Source organism: Cyprinus carpio, chromosome B15, assembly GCF_018340385.1.
Source record: "Cyprinus carpio isolate SPL01 chromosome B15, ASM1834038v1, whole genome shotgun sequence".
In the NCBI taxonomy this organism is placed as follows: Eukaryota; Metazoa; Chordata; class Actinopteri; order Cypriniformes; family Cyprinidae; genus Cyprinus; species Cyprinus carpio.
This window is the reverse complement of record NC_056611.1, coordinates 15,850,744-15,871,885: the sequence shown is the minus strand read 5'-3', so window position 1 is coordinate 15,871,885 and position 21,142 is coordinate 15,850,744. Positions and strand designations below refer to the sequence as shown.

The following is a 21,142-nucleotide window of genomic DNA, read 5'->3' as shown; positions in this document are numbered from 1 at the left end:
GCCTGCTTGACAGCTCTGATCTATGTTCCGTTAATGAAGTTGTAGCTTGGTTTCCCTGGGGTGCTTCTAACCACTCATGCACCACTTATATGCGATCTGCTGCCCAGTGCCGCCGTATGGTTCTGTCTTCCACACTACGCTGTGTTAACGGCTCAGAGCGCTGCTGTAATACAAAGAAACAGTTTCATAATTTCTCCTATTGTTCTTGTTTGTGAATGACATTATGGAACTCCAAAGAAGATATTTTGAAGAATGTTTCAACTGTTTATTGTCCGAAATGTCTTTTTTTTGTGTTCCACAGAAGAAAGAGAGTTCAGTTTGGAATGACATGATGAGGAGTAAATGATGACAGAATTTTCATTTTTGGCTGAACCATCCCTTCATGCATCCTGGAAGTCATCTGAATCTCAGTTCTATAGAGAATCACTTTGGTGAGGCATGGACCAAAAGGAGCAATACGCACTCGCTTTGAGTGATTTTTCAGAATTTTCCACAAGCGGCTATGGGAAATTTGCTCTCTATGTTCTGGTGAGCCACAGTTCCAGTGAATTTTTTGTAACGGATTTGGATACTTTACTTACTGAGTGGATGGATTTACATCAGGATAATTAGTGGTTATTATGGTTAGACCATTCAGCTCTTTGCAGTGCAAGTTGGTTGTCTACATAGCGCATTAAACAAAATTGTCCTAAGGAGGTCTATGACAAGACAGACAAATAGTAAACAGGCCAGAGCAAACAGCTCTGTGGAATTTGTCTGGCTGGGATGGTTGTAAATATCTCTACTCTTGAGGAGAGAGAAAGTGACAGGCTTGTTGAGAGCCTTGGATTGTTGATGACTGTGTGTGGCCTGGCCCTGACCCTGCTGGCCAGACGTACCCTTGGAGCAACCCCCTCTCTCTGTCTCTCGTTTTTTAGTCTCTCGCTCACTCACTTACAGACTAACACTAAGTGAGCTGTCTACAGAGGCAGCATTTTAAAGGAGGCATAAGATGCCCCTGCTGAAAAGAATCAGCTTTAACTGTCCTTCGCCGGTCTTAACTGGTTTAAGATGGTCTTCCAACCTCACCTGCTAAAAAATCAAGAGACCAGCCAAAACAAGCAAACCATCTTTGGCTAGTTAAACCTATTTTTTTTAATAGGGGCCAGGGGCATATCTTAATTATGCTATTTATTGGAGCTAGAGCCTAGTTTCAAATCGGTTCTTTGTCTTTCAACACCCAAAGCACCAGCTCCGAACCAGGAAAAGTGGTTTGTAAGTAGCACCAAACATTGCTGGGCTAGAAGTAAGAACTGCTTGTGTCAGGGGCTGGGGGCGGGGTTACTGTGACCAACAAAATACTTTTAACCGCCATATTTAGTAATAACAGCTAAACACGGACACGTTGGATTTGCTGTATTTGGATGCCGATGTAGGTTCTTAAAGCCATGAACATCAAAAGCAACGCAACGTCCACCATTGTTGTTGGTGTTTAGGCTTGTTCGTGATGGCACCGGCCAGACTGTGGCACCAGTGCACCGCGGGAGCGACTGGAAGGCAAACGGCTCTTTATGCTTATGGATCGTTCCCGCGGCGCTTCGCTATCGCGTGACGATCGGTCCGCCCAGTGTTGATGCATCCTGAACAATCCCGTTGTGTTTGGTGCTGCCACGCTATCGTTGCTAGGGGAAATGAGAGGTATTCAGATGAAGTAAGACCTGGCTCTGTGATGGCTCTCTAGTCAGTGGAAAGGCAAACTGGTTCTTAGAAGGCTCGCCAGTTGAACCATCGAACCAGCAATAGCACTGGCTCTGAACTAGCACCCGGTTTATGCTGGTGGAAAAGGGGTATCAGAGAGGTGCGCGCACGTGAAGACAGTGCTCATAGAGTGCAGGAGTATTTAACAGTTTTTTACAGCTTTATAGATCTTGAATTGTTAAATACACATGCAATGCCCATCTTTGCAAGTATCCTCTTAAACACATTAATTTAAGTCTTAAGTAAAATCACATGTGTAATAATATACTGGATACGGGCAGCTCTTAAAGTGACAGCAGTATAATGTTCCTGCTGTCTGTCATTCATATTAATCAATCAACAAAAAAGAGAGAAAATCTCTCACTGCTCTCGACTTAATCACTTTGGTAATTTTAATAAGAAGAGATATACTGTATAATTACTTTACACACTGAAGAATATGCAGTGTTTTTATTCATTTGATTACTTTATACAATGTAGCATTTTTTAATTATTTGTTCTACTGTAGTTTTTTGTCCTATTACTTGGAATTAGTTTCATAACTCTTATTTCGCTGACTGTTTACTTGTCTTTAATGAGCTTGAGTTTTTTTTTATTATTATTTAGGCTAGTATAAGTTTTTTGTGATACTGACACTATTAACAAGAATTATGAAATTTCTATGGTATCATAACATTTGATATCATTAAGACCTTATTTAAAGCAAAAATAACTATATTGTGAAATAAAATTGCTCATATCGTGATATAAGATTTTGGTCACATCACCCTCCCCTAAACTAAACATAAAAACTAAAATCTGATTAAATATATTCATATATACTATATTATAGTAAATAAAAAAATGCTAATATATCTCAAATTACAAGACAAAAATCCAAGTCCTTTATAGACCTTTACCAGAATGTTTTGCAGCAAGCATAGCAAAAAATCCCAAGATGGTGGATGAAGCGAGATAAATGTTCATTATGAGTTGGGTCTCTGTATACTTTGTAATTTGCTGCTTGTTTAACGTTCAAAATTTTGTCATTTGTGAGATTCAGTTTAATTAGGATGCTGCCTATGTAGGTAGTAGGTAGCTATGGTGTTCACTAGGTTTTGGAACATATACAAAATCTCTTGCCAGTCGGACGACATTGTAGTCTGTCACCCTTTTTTCTTTCAGTCACTGTGTCTCTCTCTGACTCACTCTTTTGCTCTCATTGTGTCGAGTCCCTCTATCTGCAGCCCGGCTAATAGGATTACCATAATGAATATCACAAGAGCCTTTGGCAGTGAGAAGCTTCTAAGACTAATTAAAGATGTGGAAACCAAGGTCCTCTCATCTCAGGGATTTATCCATAATGTCAAAGAGATTCTTAGTAATAATTAAGCCTTTTCTCTTCTCACGTCCTCACCTCTCTGTAGCCCTGCAAGCTGCTTTAGTGATAACCTGGTTTCAGGGTGTAATCTGAACTTTGATGAAGGAAGATATTTACAGAAAAAAGACGGAGAGATTTTAAGCATGATTACGGTATGACAGAAGGCACTTAAGTGGTCTCAATTGAATACTTTTAAGTAAAATACCTTTTGATTACAAGAAAACTTTTGTAAATGTAGATCTTTAACTACAGGTTTCCTTCAGATCATAAATCAGAGTCATGTGGATTACTTGTGGATTATTGTGATGTTTTTATCAGCTGTTTGGACTCTCATTCTGACGGCACCCATTCAAAATCTGTTCCGATGAAGAAATAAACCTATTATTAATCAAACTATTGTTTTTATTATTATTATTGTTATTATTACTGCAGAAGATCCATTGTTGAGCAGGTGATGTAATGCTAAATTTCTGTTTCGTTGAAGAAACAAACTCTATGGGCCTTATCATACACTTGGCGGAATGCGGCGCCAGGCACGATGCAAGTATTTTTTGCTAGTTTCAGCCCGTCGCAGTTATCATTTTCACATTCATGTTGTTTAAATAGCAAATGCATTTGCGCTCATTTGTGCGACCATGGGTGTGCTGGCCTGAAAATGAGGTGCATTTTTGGCGCGTTGCTACTGATATAGACTACGTCACTGACCAACTAAAACCTGGTCTAAATTCAGTGGTGCAGTAATTTTTTGTTATTTAAAGAGTGTGTTAGTAATATGCGCCTTTAGGCGGGTCCACAACGCGCATATACTCTGCTTATTACACACATGCAGCAGCACACAAACATGCCAAATATTAAAAATTAAAGGATTACAGTGTAAAAGATTATTATTGTGTAGGCTAAATAATATATAAAAATGCCTACATGTCATAATGGATAGTCATTGCATGCATCAGAATTGGCCTACCTATTTGCTCGCGCACGAACAGCTCCGTTTCCTCTCTGGAGACATGTTCAGTCTTTGGGCTTGAAAATTCCACCATGTAAATAGCGAATCTGCCATGGCGCGAGTGCAATTGGCTCTTAAAGGGAATGGAAGATGAGACTCTGTTTATTGCACATTATGCCCAAAACACACCCATTACCCCTTAAGAGAATAGGGAGAATCCTTTTAGACCATAAGTCAGGTGCGCCAACCGTTTTTCCTGTAGTTAAACTAGCAAAAGTGTATTCGAACACACCCTAAGTGCACCTGCACCGTGCACAAGGATGAGTTAATTTTTTGCAAGTTTGTACATTTTTGGCTGAACTATTCCTTCAAATTTAACTAGGGTTAACTGAGCTTTGCTAACCTTCAAAACCCAAAGTTTGTGAGTCTCTTCACAGACTGATTAAAGAACCTTTATATTAAAGAGAAATATAATTTTCTTTTTCCTGTGGCTCTAAAGATTCAGTAGAGTCTTTACTGTTGGGAAAGGGTCCTCATTTTTAACCAACCATCTCAGCAATGCAGAACTTTTCACACAGTGTCCCTTCAACATGCTGCATCTACACATTCTCACTCATGCTTGAAAGTCTGATCTGTCTTCCAGACTAAGCGATGGGAGAGACTGCCAGCACAGTACGGCTGTTGTTCCAGAGATAAATGCCTCCTCCAAAAAGACGGCAAAGTGACTCCAAAGCCAGATATTCATTAGGCCGGCTGTGCCAGAAATGATTCCATTCATGTTGGCATGGAAGAATAGAAGGCTTCTTATAGGCTTCTTTTTGCTGTCAAGTTTTAGTCAGGGACATTCGGATACTATGGCAGCAGAAAGAGAGATGACAGTTTGCTCAGAGGGGCTGTTTGTGGCTAACTGCCTATAAATGCTTAATGATACTGTGACGGCTAAAATTGGAGGTTGGATCTATGTGTCGGGTGCAAATGGAACCCTGGGAGAAAATTTCTGACCTCTGACCACCTGACAGGATTCGTTAAAGGCTCAATCGCAGAAACGCTGTGCATCCACCTCTGTAGCAGCTCTGCACCTTCCTGAAAGGTGCCAGTTATGATGCTATTGAATTACAACAGCACCTTTCAGACTTTGAGATTGCAGCTTGATAAATTTATTTGCAAACATAAGAGAGAAACTTAGACAGGTTTGGAATGACTTGAGGGTGAGTAAATGATGGCAAAATGTAAATTTTTGGGTGAACTATTCCTTTAAAAAAGTTTTCTTAAAAATACCACAGTTTTAAACTTTTGATTTACAGACCTAAAAAAGTAATTATAATTTTTTAAGGACAATAGAAAAGAAATATAATTTTGTTTAATTTCACTCAGCTCTAAAAAAAAAAAAAAAAAAAAAAAAAAAAAAAAACTTGGATAGAGTTTAACTATTTTTTTTAACAAATTATATAATATTTTTATATTTTAAATTATATAGTTAACTCTGTAGTGTATTTTCATATGCAAGTATACTACATGTTTTCCATCATTTTTAATAACCTTGTCCAATAATTGCATGCAATGATGTATTGTTTACACAAGAACATATTATTCTGATATTATGGTACCATATCTAAACATTGGCATCTGGATCTGGTTGTTGCAGCTTTGTGATTTGATTGTTGTTATCACACACTTTGCTCTCTTAAGATCTCCTGGCAACAGCGTCTGTTTAGAGAGATCTCCTTGGTCTTTGCTCTCTAAAGCCAGATTGTGTTTTGGCTGCTTCCACAACACTGCAGTCTGTTCCTGGAGACAGCCGTTAACAGCAAGATAAATCAATAGCATGAATGGTGTGACTAAAAACGAGGCAGTGCAGAGAGCAGAGAAAGAAAACACTGAGCCTTTGTGCATTTAATTATGAAGGATGATTATGCTTATAAATACACTTGAATCTGACAGGCTGTCTTCCTGTTGTTCTTACACTGACCCAATAAATCCCTTATGCTGGCTGTTTATTAGTAATTTGCCTGTTACCACTCCCATCTTGCAGCCCATTTTGAATTTGCAGTTTTATCTAGGAAACAGCAATAAACCTGATTAATGCAGAGAATCTGTTTCTTTGCTTTTTTTGAGTAATGCCTTTTTCACCTCTAATGGCATCTTTGGCTTTTAGGCAGGCAGCAAAAATCTAATTTTTTAGGCAAATCTGTTTACTTGTTTACATGGCAAGAAAAAAGTTTTGAAAAATCTGTCGGAATGGTAGTAGTTTTTTTGTCATTTGAATTCCCTCATTTCAGATGAGGTATTTATGTAGTGAATATTGAACACATATCTCAGACACAGATCTTTAGTTTGGTTGTATGCAATCCGTTTGTTATATAGTGAGACTTTATTTTACAGCTTTGTGAACCTGATGTAAGTAACTCTTACTCACCCACAGCTTGATTACAGAGACAGCTTGTCGTACAAAGGAAAGGCTGATTGAACCGCTTGAACTACAGAATTGATTGAAGCTTTGATTTCCTGAGGGGAGTAAGTGAAGGAGAGACTTGGGAAGAAGGAGTGAAAAGACTCATCCCTTCAGGACGCATTGCTAGACAGAGGCACATCTAGGTTGCTGGGACACTGACTAGATTAGTATCACTCACACCAGCTTTCCTTCCCTTTTATCTTTAAAAAACCCCCAGCAGTTTTAGAAGTACAAATGAGACATACTGTTTTTTCCATTTGCAGATTCCCAGTAGTCCTTATTGAGCAGTAATAGGTACAGGACCCTAGTGAAAACAGTGCTGGCTGGGCATATCTGCCCATGCTGATATTGTTTGCCATTCAGACCCCATTTATAGTGGTATTATGCCATGGTTTATGGTAGCTGAAGGTATCAGATTACCTTCTAAAATCTTTATGAAACTATGAATGTTTAATTTTAGTTATTATACAGAGAGTCAGGACCTCGGTTTAACGTCTCATCTGAAGGATGTGCTAAAATAAACCACCTTGTGTGATGTAACTCTCAAAGTGCATTTTAACTAAATATAGACCGATAAATCTTTTTAACCATTTTTTAAAATGATATTCATATTGTTCAGCTGATTAACACTGTTCACATATGTACATTAAATTATTTTATTGTTTTGGTATTAACACAATTAAACTTTTTTTTTTATTATTGTTAGTCCAAATTGTTAACAATTTTTTCTTCTCATTAATAAGTGTATAAATTACTTTTATTAATAATAATAATAATAATATATTATTATTATACAAATTATTCTAAATGATTAATATTATTTTAAGAATTTTATTATTCATAAAAATAATCAAAATACATATTCTTTTTGTTGTAGTCTGTTGATCATATAGTTATTATTGACAAAGCTGAAATAAAACAATAATTAAAAATAGTTTTTAGATAGAAATATTAAAATTTATTTAATTATTAGTCATAAGAAGACATTCCGTAATCAGTGTTATTTTATCATTGATATAAAGCTATAGTTTTTGTTAATATTTTGAATCAATTTTTAATTTTTAGATTTGGTTCTCATTTTAATTTTAGTTAAAGTTTTCGTTTTAGTTTATATATATATATATATATATTTATGAACACACACACACACACACACACACACACACACATATATATGTATGTGTGTGTGTGTGTGTGTTCACTGCTGTGTGTGTACACGTGGATGGGTTAAATGCAGAGCACAAATTCCAAGTATGGATCACCATAATTGACCACACATCACTTCACTTGACTAATATGTGATATCCAGTTTGATTTATTTGTTTTAGTTCAGCTAAATAATATGAATGTGTTTCCGCAGACGTTGTTTGGGAGCCACGAGTCTCAGTCTGTCCAGCTGTGGGTTTCCTACAACCGGCAGCCAATGAGAGCAGCTCAGTTTAACACCCGCCACCCCATCACAGTAAGTGCCGTCAGCTTCGTTTAGTCTCAGAAATATATTGGTCATGACTATTAAAGCTTCATGTTGTTTACCTGTCTCATGCGATTCCCTGTTCTCCTCTCTCTGCAGGAGTACTACATAGCAGATGCTTCGGAGGACCAGGTGTTTGTATGCGTGAACCACAATAATAATGTCACACACCTGTACATCTCGGACACACAGGGCCTAGCCTTCTCTCTGTCCCTAGAGAACGTGCTGTTCTACAGCCCTGATGGCTCTGGGAGCAACACGCTTATCAGGTACAGTTAAACATCACAGTGTATGTGTGTGAGAAAGAGAGAGATGCCTTCCTGCTGCAGAACAGTACATAAACACAGATGGTGTGACCAATAAAAGTGATTTACCAAAGTAGGACATATGTTCGTTGGTCCTGGAACAATATTCCGTGATACCCTCTGGAGTCTAAGGGTATTTTTGGGGCCTGGAGAAGTTTTTTCATGCCCTGACATTTCCTTTTTTCAGTTTCTTATAAATATCTAAATGGCTAAAGTCTAATCTCACTGTAATCAGCACAAACTAGGCTATAATAATATGTGAGCAGCATGTATGTACATGATTGTGTTTTTGAGAAAAAAAAATGTTATGCGTGGTTAGTGAAAAACTAAAAATGTTAAATCACTTGAATAAGGCAATAAAACACATATAGAAAATTGGTTCCCAGGACTTTTGAGAACTGGAGCTTGTAGCCTAGAATTTTTTTTTTCTAAATGATGTGAAAATCATCTTGTTTACTCACTTACAGAAAACAATATATTGATTTAAATTTTCTAAAAACACTTTTTTTTTGGTAAAAGTCATATGCGAGTAGGCGTCAACTATCATGAATTCACACCTGAGAAGACAAAGGCCTGCATAATGAGCTGCATAATGAGCCATTCAGTCACCTGTGTCACTGAGAGGGATGAGTTACAAGAAAGAATGTGAGGACAAAATAAAATGTATATAATTTTATGTTTGTAGTTTATTTAGAATATATTTAATTATCCCACAACATAATTTAATATTCACTTGTGAGTGCATAAACAGTTTTATTAGGAACAATCAAAGCTGACTTTCAAACTGAATTTTTTGCATCATTACTCCAGTCACACAATCCTTCAGAAATCCTTTTAACAACCTTATTTTCTACAAAAAAACATTTATTGTTATCATTATCATTATTATTATTATTATTATTATTATTATTATTATTATTATTATTATTAATGTTGAAAAGAGCTGAGAATATTTTTTTCAGGTTTTTTAGGGGGGATAAATTGAAAGAACAGCAATGATTGTTACATTTGTTACAGTTACATTTATTGTTACATTTATATTATTTACATCAAGCTTTTGAATGGTATAGTAAAGTATATTGTTATTGAAACTTCATAATATATCACTTGATTATACATTTAGTCAGGAATTATAGTTTGGAAAAAGTCTTTGGAAAAAGTCCAACTAGTAAAATGCTTTACACGTTATGTGAAAACTAGTACAAGTATATAAATAAATAAGAGGACTTACTCATGTTTATGATCTCTGCTGAATAAAGTGCTTCATTCTTTTTTTCTGAGGAAATCCAAATCTCAAATCCTCAACCACATCACATCTTTTTGGGGTGAATTATGTCTTATTCCTTCCATCGCGAAGCAAACAGTAAAATAATAAAAACTTGAAGAACAAGTCTCGCGCTGCGTTGTCTTCTGTTGTGTGGGCGTATTCAAAAAACCGCGCTTCAGTGAAACATTTGAATCTCAAAGGCGCGCTCGGCGCGGGGGCGTGGTCGCATTAGAAGATAATGAAGGGGGACGTGAAAAACGGACATCGCGTTGTTTTCATATGGATTACTTTATCACAGAATATTTGTTTTCAGCAGCACTTGTTTAGTTTAAAAGTAGACATGTCAGGCTTTCTATAGATATCTCTCTCATGTCTCTGTGTTGAGTATTCACTGAGTTACAGTTCATTTTAATGACGCATTTGTAACTGAAGATCAGCGCAGACAAAGGCTGCAGACAGCACTCCTGCTTTGTTATCTTTATTTTATAAGTGCACAAAGTTTTGTTGTTATTATGTCTGTATACAAAAAAAAGTAGACCCTTTACAGATTTGATTGATGTATTGCTCTTATCTGTACGATCAAAACTGAAAGTGTAATTTAAGTTCTTTTCGGGGTTATCAGGAGAAAAAAACCCAAAACACGCGTATACGCGTTAATCGACCAAGAGCTATTAAAGTGATAGTTCACCTAAAAATGAAAATTCTGTCAATAATTACTCACCCTAATGTCGTTCCAAACCCGTAAGATCTTTGTTTATCTTCAGAACACAACTTAAGATATTTTTGATGAAATCCAAGAGCTTTCTGACCCTGCATAGACAGCAATGGAACCACCACTTCATGGAACTCTTGTGAATGCGCAGTGGAGACTGACATGAAAGAGAACAAGTTTGTTTTCTTTGTGCACAAAAAGTATTATTGTAGTTTCATAACATTACAGTTGAACCACTGATGTCACATGGACTATTTTAACAATGTCCTGATAACCTTTCTGGGCCTTGAACGTGTCATTGCCTTGCTGTCTATAGAGGGTAAGAAAGCTCTTAGATTTCATAAAAAAAATCTTATATTGTGTTCTGAAAATGAACAAAGATCTTACGGGTTTGGAACGACATGAGGGTGAGTAATTAATGACAGAATTTTCATTTTTGGGTGAACTATCCCTTTAAATACTCGTGTCCCTAACCCCATTCATTACTGTTAAATATTTTGTATTGCCTTTTTGTCTTTTTATTGGTAGTTTTCTGTCTTTACAAATGATATATGGAATATTTACATGCAACATATTTTTGAAAAGACTACCTTAAGCTTAAAAGAAAATAAAAATTGTATTTTTGTTATTCATCATAAAACTATACAGAATCGTTTAACAGTTTGAGGTTGGTAATTTACATTTTTTTCACCAAGGCCACATTTATTTGATCAAAAATGCAGTAAAAATACTAATACTGTGAAATAATATTACAAATTTAAAAAAAAAATACTTTTTTCTATTTGAGTACATTTTAAAATTCAAATTAATTTTAATTATAAAAAATCAAACATTTCAAAATCATAACTCCAGACTATCATTTCACATTACCCATCAGAAATCATAAAAAAATAATTAAATTTTGCAAATGAACATTTAAAAATTACTATCAATGTCGAAAACAGTTGTGCAGCATATATTTTGGGGAAAACATAATACAATTTTTTAGGATTCTTTAATGAATATTAAGTTCAAAAGAACAGAATTTATTTGAATCCCGAATTTCTGTAACAAATGTGTTTTTTACTTTCACTTTTAATCAATTTAATGCATTCTTGCTGATGACAAATATTAATTCCTTAAAAAAAATCTTACTGACCCTAAACCTTTGAACAGTAGTGTAAATCTGAAAATGCATAAATAAATAAATGCATTTCTTAGCAGTTTTCAGAAGAAACTTTCACTATACTATCTACTTTTCACCCTAAAAAACAAGAAATATTGACCTACACTAACCATAATGCCTTTTTCTTAACTTCACACTAATCATAATCCCTAAAATCCAAAGGAAATCTTTGGTTGAAGCCCGAACCAAAAAATTTAGTTAGAAATGTTGTCTGAGAGCCAACAACCATGTTGAGCCAGTTCAATAATTCATGTTAAGCCCTGGTATTACACAGCTTTTGGTCTCGTCACCTTTACTTGAACTCCTCTTGGTTTAGTGACGGCCCCTCATCAGTGCTGTAAATCCGTTTTGGCTTTGCACGCTTCAACCCATAAGCAGGTTAGTAAGGTCTCATCTCTGTAATGCAAGAACTATGTCTTCACCCACTGGCCCCTCAGCTCACACTGTCAGTAGAAAAGCAATCTATCATTCCTACACAGCTTCCCAAGGACATGCTATTGTTTTACTCTGCGGCAGAGCGGGATCTCACCCACCGCCAAACCACTGAGCTCAGCACGGCCGCCTGAGAGCAGAGACGCAATTACTGCAGTGCGGAATGCAGATGAGATGCGCTTGGCTCGCGTGCCAATGGCGTTTTCACAGAGCCTCCCTCTCTTGGCAGATATGAATGGTGCATGTAAACAGATTTGTGTTTTTGTGTGTTTGAAAGGTACTTCGCCAACGAGCCGTTTGCAGATCTCCACCGGGTCGAGGGGCTGAGGGGTGTGTTTGTGGCCACTCTGATCAATGGATCAGTCACTGAGGACAACATGCGGTCAGTCATCACGTTTGATAAAGGAGGAACCTGGGAGCTTCTGCAGCCACCTGCGGCCGACAGCCTGGGAGGAACCATAGGCTGCCAGGTATTAGGGATGTTGGTCATTTTGGACACTTTTAAGTACTAGATTAATCAGCCAAATACTCTGGGGTAAAGGGTTTTTCTTTTAAAATGTCCTGTCAATTTAACAATAATCCAAAATTTTTTAAAGCAAGGTCCATGTGATTTTGGTCCATTTAGTTTAACCCTCATTCAGGAGTTTTTAAGCACACAAACACATCTGATGTAGATGCTCTTTCTATGCAGAGTTGAGTGAATGCACTATATGCTTTTTGGCATACATTTCTATCCCCCTCTAACTGTTCAGACCACACACTACTACCCAAAATGACACTGTAATGGAATATAATATTTATGAATGATCATTGCTGGCATTTCTGAGTACTAGAGTACTGAGTACTTTAAGTACTGAGTAAATTTATGGCCAATAACCGATAAATGTTAAATAAAATGTTATATTATTTTGTCTATACATTATATTATTTTGTCTAAAACGTTCATGTTATATATTTATTTAATTTATTTGTCAAATTAAAAAGTTTCAAATCAATTAAAAAAAATAATGTCAACTAAAATCCATTTTAATAATCCTAAAAATGTAATATACTTATTGTATGTATTGTATTTAATATATATTATGTTTAATTTTAAATGCTACAAATTATTTTGGCATCAAAACATTATAATGTACAGTATGAAGAATGGATATGCATTTTGAGATTTGCTAAAGATTACTTTGAATAGTGTTTATAAATTATTCATATTTTTTAATGTTTTTAAAGTGGGCATTAGATGATGGCAAAGGTGATCTTCATGAGCATAAACAATTAAATACCCAAGACTGAGTGATAGTGATACATAAAAAAAACTTTAATATCAGTATATAACTGGTATGATACCACTATATTGTGCTTATCCCTACCATGAGTGTTGAATCTCCACTTTTTGCTCTATTTTGTGAATTCGTGATGCTAAGCATGTGTTCATGTAGCTGTGGTTTTGTGTTTGCGAAAAAGGAGTTTGACTGCTAAGTTTAGCGATCGTAAGAGGAAGTAGGTTTTTTTCATGCTTTTCCACTGAACTGTTTGTGCTCTTTTTGTCTTTATTATTACATAGTTACTATCTCTCTCTCTCTCGGTTTTTCTCAGCTGGACAATGGCTGTTCCCTGCACTTGGCCCAGAGATGGAGTCAGCTGCTGAATATTCAGCTGCGCAGGATCCCTATTCTGTCTAAAGAGTCTGCACCTGGCCTCATCATGGCAACAGGTGGGCCACATAACCTGCTCTCTGCTCCTCTCATACAGCATGTGCATGAGAGAGGAAATACAAACACTTTAGCAGCTTGTTCTGTTTCTTCCTGTTTATGTTGCTTTGCTCCAGTTAACCAAGTGTGTGTAGGTCCCTTCAGAGAACACAGTACACAGTGTAATGATAGGGAGCAAGTGCATGAGCCCGACTTCTTGAGTTCACGCCTGGTGGAAAACATTGATTTTGCTCTCTTTGCACGGTTTGGAAGGCACTTCCTCCCTCTCGTATCTCTCTTTCTCTCTCTGCCAGCCGCAGCCAGGCCTTTAATTAAATGATTATTAGATAATGTGCATGCATGAAGATGAGAGGCACAGGAGGCTTGTGAAAATGTCTGGCCGCTTCGGCTGCTATCGCTCTGGCGCAGATGTGCTAATTATTTGTACTTCACCCACTGGCTAATTATCACATACAAACACACCCTCACACTCATCTACGCCACCTCAGCATTGTTCATATTGCAAAAAAAACGTGTTAAGTGCAGCATATCTCTCTTAAGGAGATGAATGTAAATGAAGTTCATTAGCACTCAAATTAATTAATGACAAAACCACCTGCGGTGACGCAGCAGTACAACGTATGGCGTTGAAAAAAGGAAAACGATGATTCTGATGTCAGGGGTGTCGAAGGAGGAGGGAACAGACAGTATCCTTGTCTGGGGTTCTTGTCACAGTGGCGAGACTGAAGCATCTAACAGGAACACAGTGTTTCTTGCCCTTTGCTGGGTTTGTTCTTCTTTGAGCTAATTTCCTGCTGTTTTGTCTCTATTGTGGTCTGGAATTTGAGTAGGCTGACACATTAGCATCTACACTACAAATATGGTGTGGTTGGATCCACTTGAGATATCTCATGTGGTTTACATCATGAAACATAAATACCCCTTTTACAGTTGTTTTAAACGCTGTCGTTTTGTCGGATGGTCACATGATATCAGTTGTAATTGAGGCCTGTGATATATGACACCAGATGCAGTGTAAATATTGACTGCCAACTCATGCTCTCTCGCTCTCTCTCTGTCTCTTTTTCTCTCTCTCTGCTATCTTCTGCACAGGATCTGTTGGAAAGAATCTGGCCAATAAGCCCAATGTGTATGTATCCAGCAGCGCAGGGGTCAGATGGAGAGAGGTGAGAACCTGCATCTCTTTTAAGAAAAAAACAAAAACGGTTATTTAGTTAAAAATTGGGTTTGCATAGAACACAGAAATCAGCATTTTCTACAATTTTTTTTTTGATGATGATGATGATTTTAGTTAATATTTTATTTATTTTTGTATTGTTGTATTTATGTATTGGCTCAATATTTTATTTACTTTTTACATTTTAACTTGATTTTCTCAGAATTTAGTTTTTTTCTGCAGTTATTTTTTTTAAAAAAAATTTAATATATATTTACAGAGCTTATTTGCTTTAAAATGTGCTGTATAAATAAACTTTGACTTGACTTGATATTTTTTAAACCTTATGTTGCCCCGAACACCCATATATTTTTTTCACATGAAGCAAAAGATCAAATCTGCTCTTTTTTTGTAAATCATAATGCATGATCATCAGTTCTTTTGCAATTTGCTTGGTTGGTTTTAGGGATGCTCATATTTTAATGGTTTGACCGTTAACTGAAATAATTTTGACCGATTAATACTCTGTTTAAAAGGTTTTTTCCAAGTATTTTTTAAAGTGTGCTGCATTGTTAAAGAAAAATATTCTATGCATATTTGTTAACTCACGGCCAGGGCCGGACTTGCCTACAGATATATTTCAATGCGCAAGCACCTGCTCCACTTTCACTTAACTGAAGTAATAAAGGAAACACAATGGCAAAAGGCAATATTGGATAAATGGTTATCAGAGAGTGAATCCATGAGTGAATGTATTCAAATTCTGAATGGGTTTGGGAATCAAAAAAAAGCTGTCGCTCATTTTCAGTTCTTTGCAATATTACAAAGTTTCATTATATTTAATGAAGCTCTACACTACAGCAAAATTATTCTCTTATTACAATTTGTTTCTTCTAATGAGAGGATTTATGTCTGATTAAAAAAAACATTCGGTTCTTCAAAGTGTTGAAGGATTCTGTGTGTGTCCTCTTGTTCTGTAGGCCCTGGCTGGTCCTCATTTCTACACCTGGGGAGATCATGGAGGGATCCTGATGGCTATTGCGCAGGGTGGCTCTACCCGAACACTCAAGTCAGTAACCGTTTAAGGATCTATTGTCACTCTGCTTTTAGTAGAAGCTCTTTGAGTATTATCAGGCTTTAGGACGTTACTGATAGCTGTGTCTTGTCTTTTGCTGGCTCAGATTTAGTACCAACGAGGGGGAAACCTGGAAAGAGTTCCAGTTCTCAGAGCAGGAGGTATATGTGTACCAGCTGCTGACTGAACCGGGTGAAAAGAGCACCATCTTCACCATCTTTGGCTCATATGCGGACCAGAAACACAGCTGGCTCATTGTGCAGGTCAACGCTAGTGATGTGCTTGGTAAGAGAACAATGCACTTATAATTGTTGCACCTTAGCAACTGCCCAGCAAGTTCCCTAGTTCTACATCTGATGTTATGTGTATTTAGGTGTGCCGTGCTTGGAGGGTGACTATAAACTCTGGTCTCCTTCTGACGAGAGGGGAAACGGCTGTCTGCTCGGCAGAGAGATAGTGTACAAGCGTCGTTCACCTCACGCCACCTGCTTCAACGGCGAGGACTTCGACAGGCCTGTCACTCTGTCCAACTGCTCCTGCACTCGACAGGACTATGAGTGGTATGAGCCGAAACCCCGTTTTCTGTTACTTTTCTCATTTTGCCATTTTCTTCACTTGAATGTCAATCATTTTCCTCTACTTTGTGTCATCTTTATCTGTTTGCAGTGACTACGGGTTTAAGCTGAGTGAGGATCTGTCTCTCGAGGTGTGCATGCCTGACCCTGAGTTTTCTGGAAACATTTATGCCCCACCAGTACCCTGTCCGGTGGGCACCACTTACCGCCGCAGCAAAGGGTGAGAACAATGTTACCTTTACCTACAAAAACACAACTGATTATACACACTACAATTCAAAACTTTTGAGTCAGTGTTATTACTTTAATTAGAATAATTAAATTAATATAGAATAATGTGGGAAAAAATAATTGAAAGTAATTTAACATATAATAAAAAATGAAGGGGTATGAATACTTTCGCAAGGCACTGCATATATATATATATATATATATATATATATATATATATATATATATATATATATATATATATATATATATATATATATATATATATATATATAATAAATATAAAAAATAAAAAAATAAATCAGTTATTTTAATCTTTTTATAATTATTTTAGATTACCTTGTAGAGGTCACTTTGAAGACTTTCTTGTTCCCTCTATAAAGCCAAATCATATCTTTTGTGATTCAGCGCTGTAAATCAGCAAAACATGAGAAAGTCTTAAGAGGGTGAATACTTATTAAAGGCTCTGTGACCTCCTGGAAACAGATTGTTAGCCGCCACCATCAGCTGCAGCCTGGGAGCATTATTAGATCTGCCACTGCTGTGTCACCATGCATCTCTCCTCTCATTATCTGCTGTCGAGAGGACAGGATTTATTTAGAACACTGACTTGAACCGAATTTATCTGGATGAGTTTAGATCTCTTGCTAAGTCAGTTGAGATGTGAAGAAACGAGGTTAATCACAGTTATAGTAATGATTCCTGGAAAAATGGGGAAGTAAAGTTAATTACTATTATTTAGGGATGCTCAATATATTATGATCATATCAAACTTTTTTTATATATATACTTGTAGATCAGTGTGTTTTTTTTTATCAAACTTTTTTTTTATATATAATTGTAGGTCAGTGTGTTTTTTTTTGTTTTTTTTTTATCTTATTTATTTTTAGCAGCTAATGTTGGTTATTTAACTGGGTGGGGACTTTTAGTTGAACTTAATCAAGATTTAACTAGATAAATTACAGCAAAGATTAACACATTTAACACAATCCTAGAAATGTTCTTGCCCTTTAAGTGCATGTTTCAGAAAAATAATATAGATACATCATGATTATTTTGCTCACAATAATGCATCAATACTGCATCTATCAATATGTTTTATTTATATAATCATTGATTCAATTTAATAAAAAAAATGAAAAACCAACATTCAGAAGTAACACATCACAGAAATAACTAAACTCTTGGTTTTAGTTTTTAGTAACTGTATACAGTATATAGTCTAAAAGCATAATATTAGCTATGTATTGGTTATCAGCCATCATATTTAGAATAACTATCATACTCATATTGGCCAGTAGATCTGCGCATCTCTAATGCCAATAAATGATGAATAGAATTAGCAGTTTCAGATAAACTTGTGACAACTTTGGTACTTCTCAAAATATTATGCAAGCATCAGGACAGCAAAAGAAGAATTTAGCACAAAAAGCATGAAAATTCATAGACGTGTAATTACAGCATCACCTAGTGTCAACTTTTAGAACAAAGTTCTTCAAGAAGAGAAATTTGCTGTGAAATTCAGTAAAAGATTTCCACTGATGTTAAGGTGTGTCATCTGATGCTTTAGGTACAGGAAGGTTTCTGGAGACAGCTGCAGTGGGGGAGATGTTGAAGCTCGGCTGGATGGAGAAATGCTGCCCTGTCCTGTGGGAGGTACAGTAAGATCCTCCTCTTCAGCTTATACAATCATATTCTCTAAGCTGTTTTTATGTAACACAACACAATCCTATGGGATGCAACATGAAGTTGTGGAGTCAAAGTTCATAACAGCCTCAAACTAATAAAAAAATGAATTATTTATTTTCTTTTACATTACATGCAAGTTTGCCTTTTTTAAATGCACTGCTGTTCAAAAGTGTTAGTTAGAAAATGAATCAAAAGTGACAGTAAGGACATTTACATGACCAAAAGACAATACATGACCAAAAAAAGTCCTTTATATTAGATGGGATAGTTTAGTGGTACAGTCCTTGTTTAGTGTGAAATGTAAAACGGGTTTAAATCCTCACTTGAAACAAAAAATTAACCAAGCAAATTGCAACAGAACATAATGCATTATGTTGTATGATAAAGAACAGTTTTGACATTCTATTTCACAGGAAAAGGTTGCAAGAGTATGGATCAAAATAAGGGTGGCGAAACAAGTCAAATATATTTATATTTCACATTTTAAAGCAAGTTGATAAAAATAATAATGCTGCAAAATGAAAATGTAAATGAATTAAATAGCAAATACAATTTGTATACTTTTAAGAGAAATTTATACTTTTATTAAGCAGGGACACATTAAATTGATCAAAAGTGACAGTAAAGACATTCATTATGTTACAGAAGATTTCTATTTAAAATAAATGTTGTTCTTTTGAACTTTATATTCATCAAAGACCCCTGAAAAAGTATCACCATTTTCACAAAGATGTCAAGCAGCACAACTATTGATATTTTAAGTTTTAAGTATTTTAAGTAAATTTTTCATTAAAATTGATACAGTATTGGTGAGCAGAAGAGACATCTTTCAAAAAAAAATCTTACCAACCCCAAACTTTTGTACAGTAGTGTACATTTAATATGCTGGAGGTCTATATCTGTCATTCATAGAATTTTTGTTTGCTCACTGATGATCATTGCATCGATTTGTATCTTTTGACCTTTATAAAAATGTAATTTACTCAAATGAGTGGCGTTCATCTAACCACAGCATTGACTGCAACATTCTGACCTGAACCTCTTTTAAGACACGTTGACATCGACATATTTTAAATGAGGCATAAATCTATATTTAACTTTTTTTTTTTTCCATTTTGAAGTTAGAACACCTTGTTTTTTTACAGGTGGACTTAAAATGCTTATCAATGAAGACATACTAATTGTATGCAGATGCAAAATATAGTTTAGATCAGACCTTTACTAATGATTTCATGATTCTGTTTAGTTGTTTGGTAGCAAAAAACTCAGTCAATCCTGTTTTTAACCCGATCAAAGACACATTTGTTGGTTATTTAAAAAAGGATATTTGGTAATGCATTTTAGGACATGACGTAAAAATCTCAAATGTGTGTCTGTCGTATAAGCCATGAATGTGTAAAATACAGTAATGCCTCAACATGACCACGCTGAGATGACATGATGGACTGATTTCTACAATGAAGGCTGAATAAAGTAATGTGGACAGTCAGTCCTTAAGATGGGATTTGAAAGTCAAATGAGGATTGTTGGAGTGTGATCAAAGCTCATCTCCCCACCGAGCTGTTCTTAAGAGCCGTCGCTGTCTAGACGGCCTCTTCTCTCCAGCATTGTGGCGCTCAGCCACTTGACTGCGCTTCAGTGGCCACGTTGATTGGCTTGCCTCTCTGACTAGAGGACGCTGGGAGTAAATAAGCAGCCCTTTCAGAAGATGAGATCTGATCCAGTGGGAGAAGGAAGTGATGTGACTATCAGCGGTGCCATTAATTTTCTTTTACGTTTGCAGTGAAACAGAAAATGGAAAGCCTTCCCAGAAGGGTGCATGCTGTTAGCAAGGAACAACTCCCTTTTAGTGCCAATGGTTTTGAAATTAAATGCTCACATGGGAGTGTTTGGGTGAAATATGTAGTGTATTTCTCTGGAATGAGTCTTTATTTCAAAATTAACTAAGACCTCTTGCCTACTTTTCTTTTTTAGAGAGTAATGAGTTTATCCTGTATGCCGTGAGGAGCTCCATTCATCGCTATGACCTGGCCACAGGTACAGACCAGCCGCTTCCACTCTCGGGTCTCCATGAGGCCGTTGCTCTGGATTTTGATTATGAGAAGAACTGCCTATACTGGGCTGATATTTCACTGGACACCATACAGGTGAATAAACGTCTTCCTCTCACATAAATATAGGGATCTGTACCATATATTAGAGTTGCACAATTAATTGTTAAAAGATCGCAAACTCGATTAAAACACCCATGCGATCCAATTTTTGAATGACAGTGATTCGCCCGTGTCTATTAAACCTTTGAAACAATCATACCGGAACATTCAAATCTGTGTTCGCGCTGCCACTGACACAGAGAGCAAACATTTACCATTTAATGATAAAAGACCTTTCAACTACACAGTATTGTTTCGGTCTTACAGTCATTCATATCATCAAAGAAATACTGGGATAAAAGTTTATAATTCAGATATAAACATTGATGTCTAGCCATCAAAATAGAGCAAATCCCCTTTTGAAAGTAACTGGCTTCAAATAATGTTTGTGTCGATAGCATTGTTTCACCACTAGGTGGCGACAAGTAACTGTTAAAAATGTTTTTGACATTGAATCATTCATTCATGAGATTCGTTCAAAAACTGATTCATCCTGTAATGAAACAAGTGAAGTATTTATGAGTAAGTCATTGAATCATTCAGTCAAACCACTTTTCATAAATTTAATATTAAAAAAAGATATATTTAAATATAAAATGATTATTAATTTTTTGTCACATTTAAATATATATTAAAACTTTAATTAATTATAAAAAATTAAAAAAACAACAAAAAAGTGACCACAATAAAAAATCATAATAAAATCA

The 21,142-nt window shown here is 36.0% G+C and overlaps 1 protein-coding gene across 1 annotated transcript in view; it reads left to right on the top strand.

The window, feature by feature from the left end:
* Positions 1-21,142, top strand: part of LOC109074237 (sortilin-related receptor-like) — a 61,361-nt gene that overhangs the window by 24,336 nt on the left and 15,883 nt on the right. The window contains exons 7-17 of the mRNA XM_042739441.1: positions 7,856-7,957; positions 8,066-8,235; positions 12,125-12,317; positions 13,441-13,558; positions 14,649-14,722; positions 15,693-15,781; positions 15,894-16,072; positions 16,161-16,347; positions 16,454-16,582; positions 18,164-18,249; positions 20,257-20,429. Of these exons, the coding sequence (XP_042595375.1) occupies positions 7,856-7,957; positions 8,066-8,235; positions 12,125-12,317; positions 13,441-13,558; positions 14,649-14,722; positions 15,693-15,781; positions 15,894-16,072; positions 16,161-16,347; positions 16,454-16,582; positions 18,164-18,249; positions 20,257-20,429 (1,500 nt within the window). The remainder of the gene's footprint in view (positions 1-7,855; positions 7,958-8,065; positions 8,236-12,124; positions 12,318-13,440; positions 13,559-14,648; positions 14,723-15,692; positions 15,782-15,893; positions 16,073-16,160; positions 16,348-16,453; positions 16,583-18,163; positions 18,250-20,256; positions 20,430-21,142) is intronic.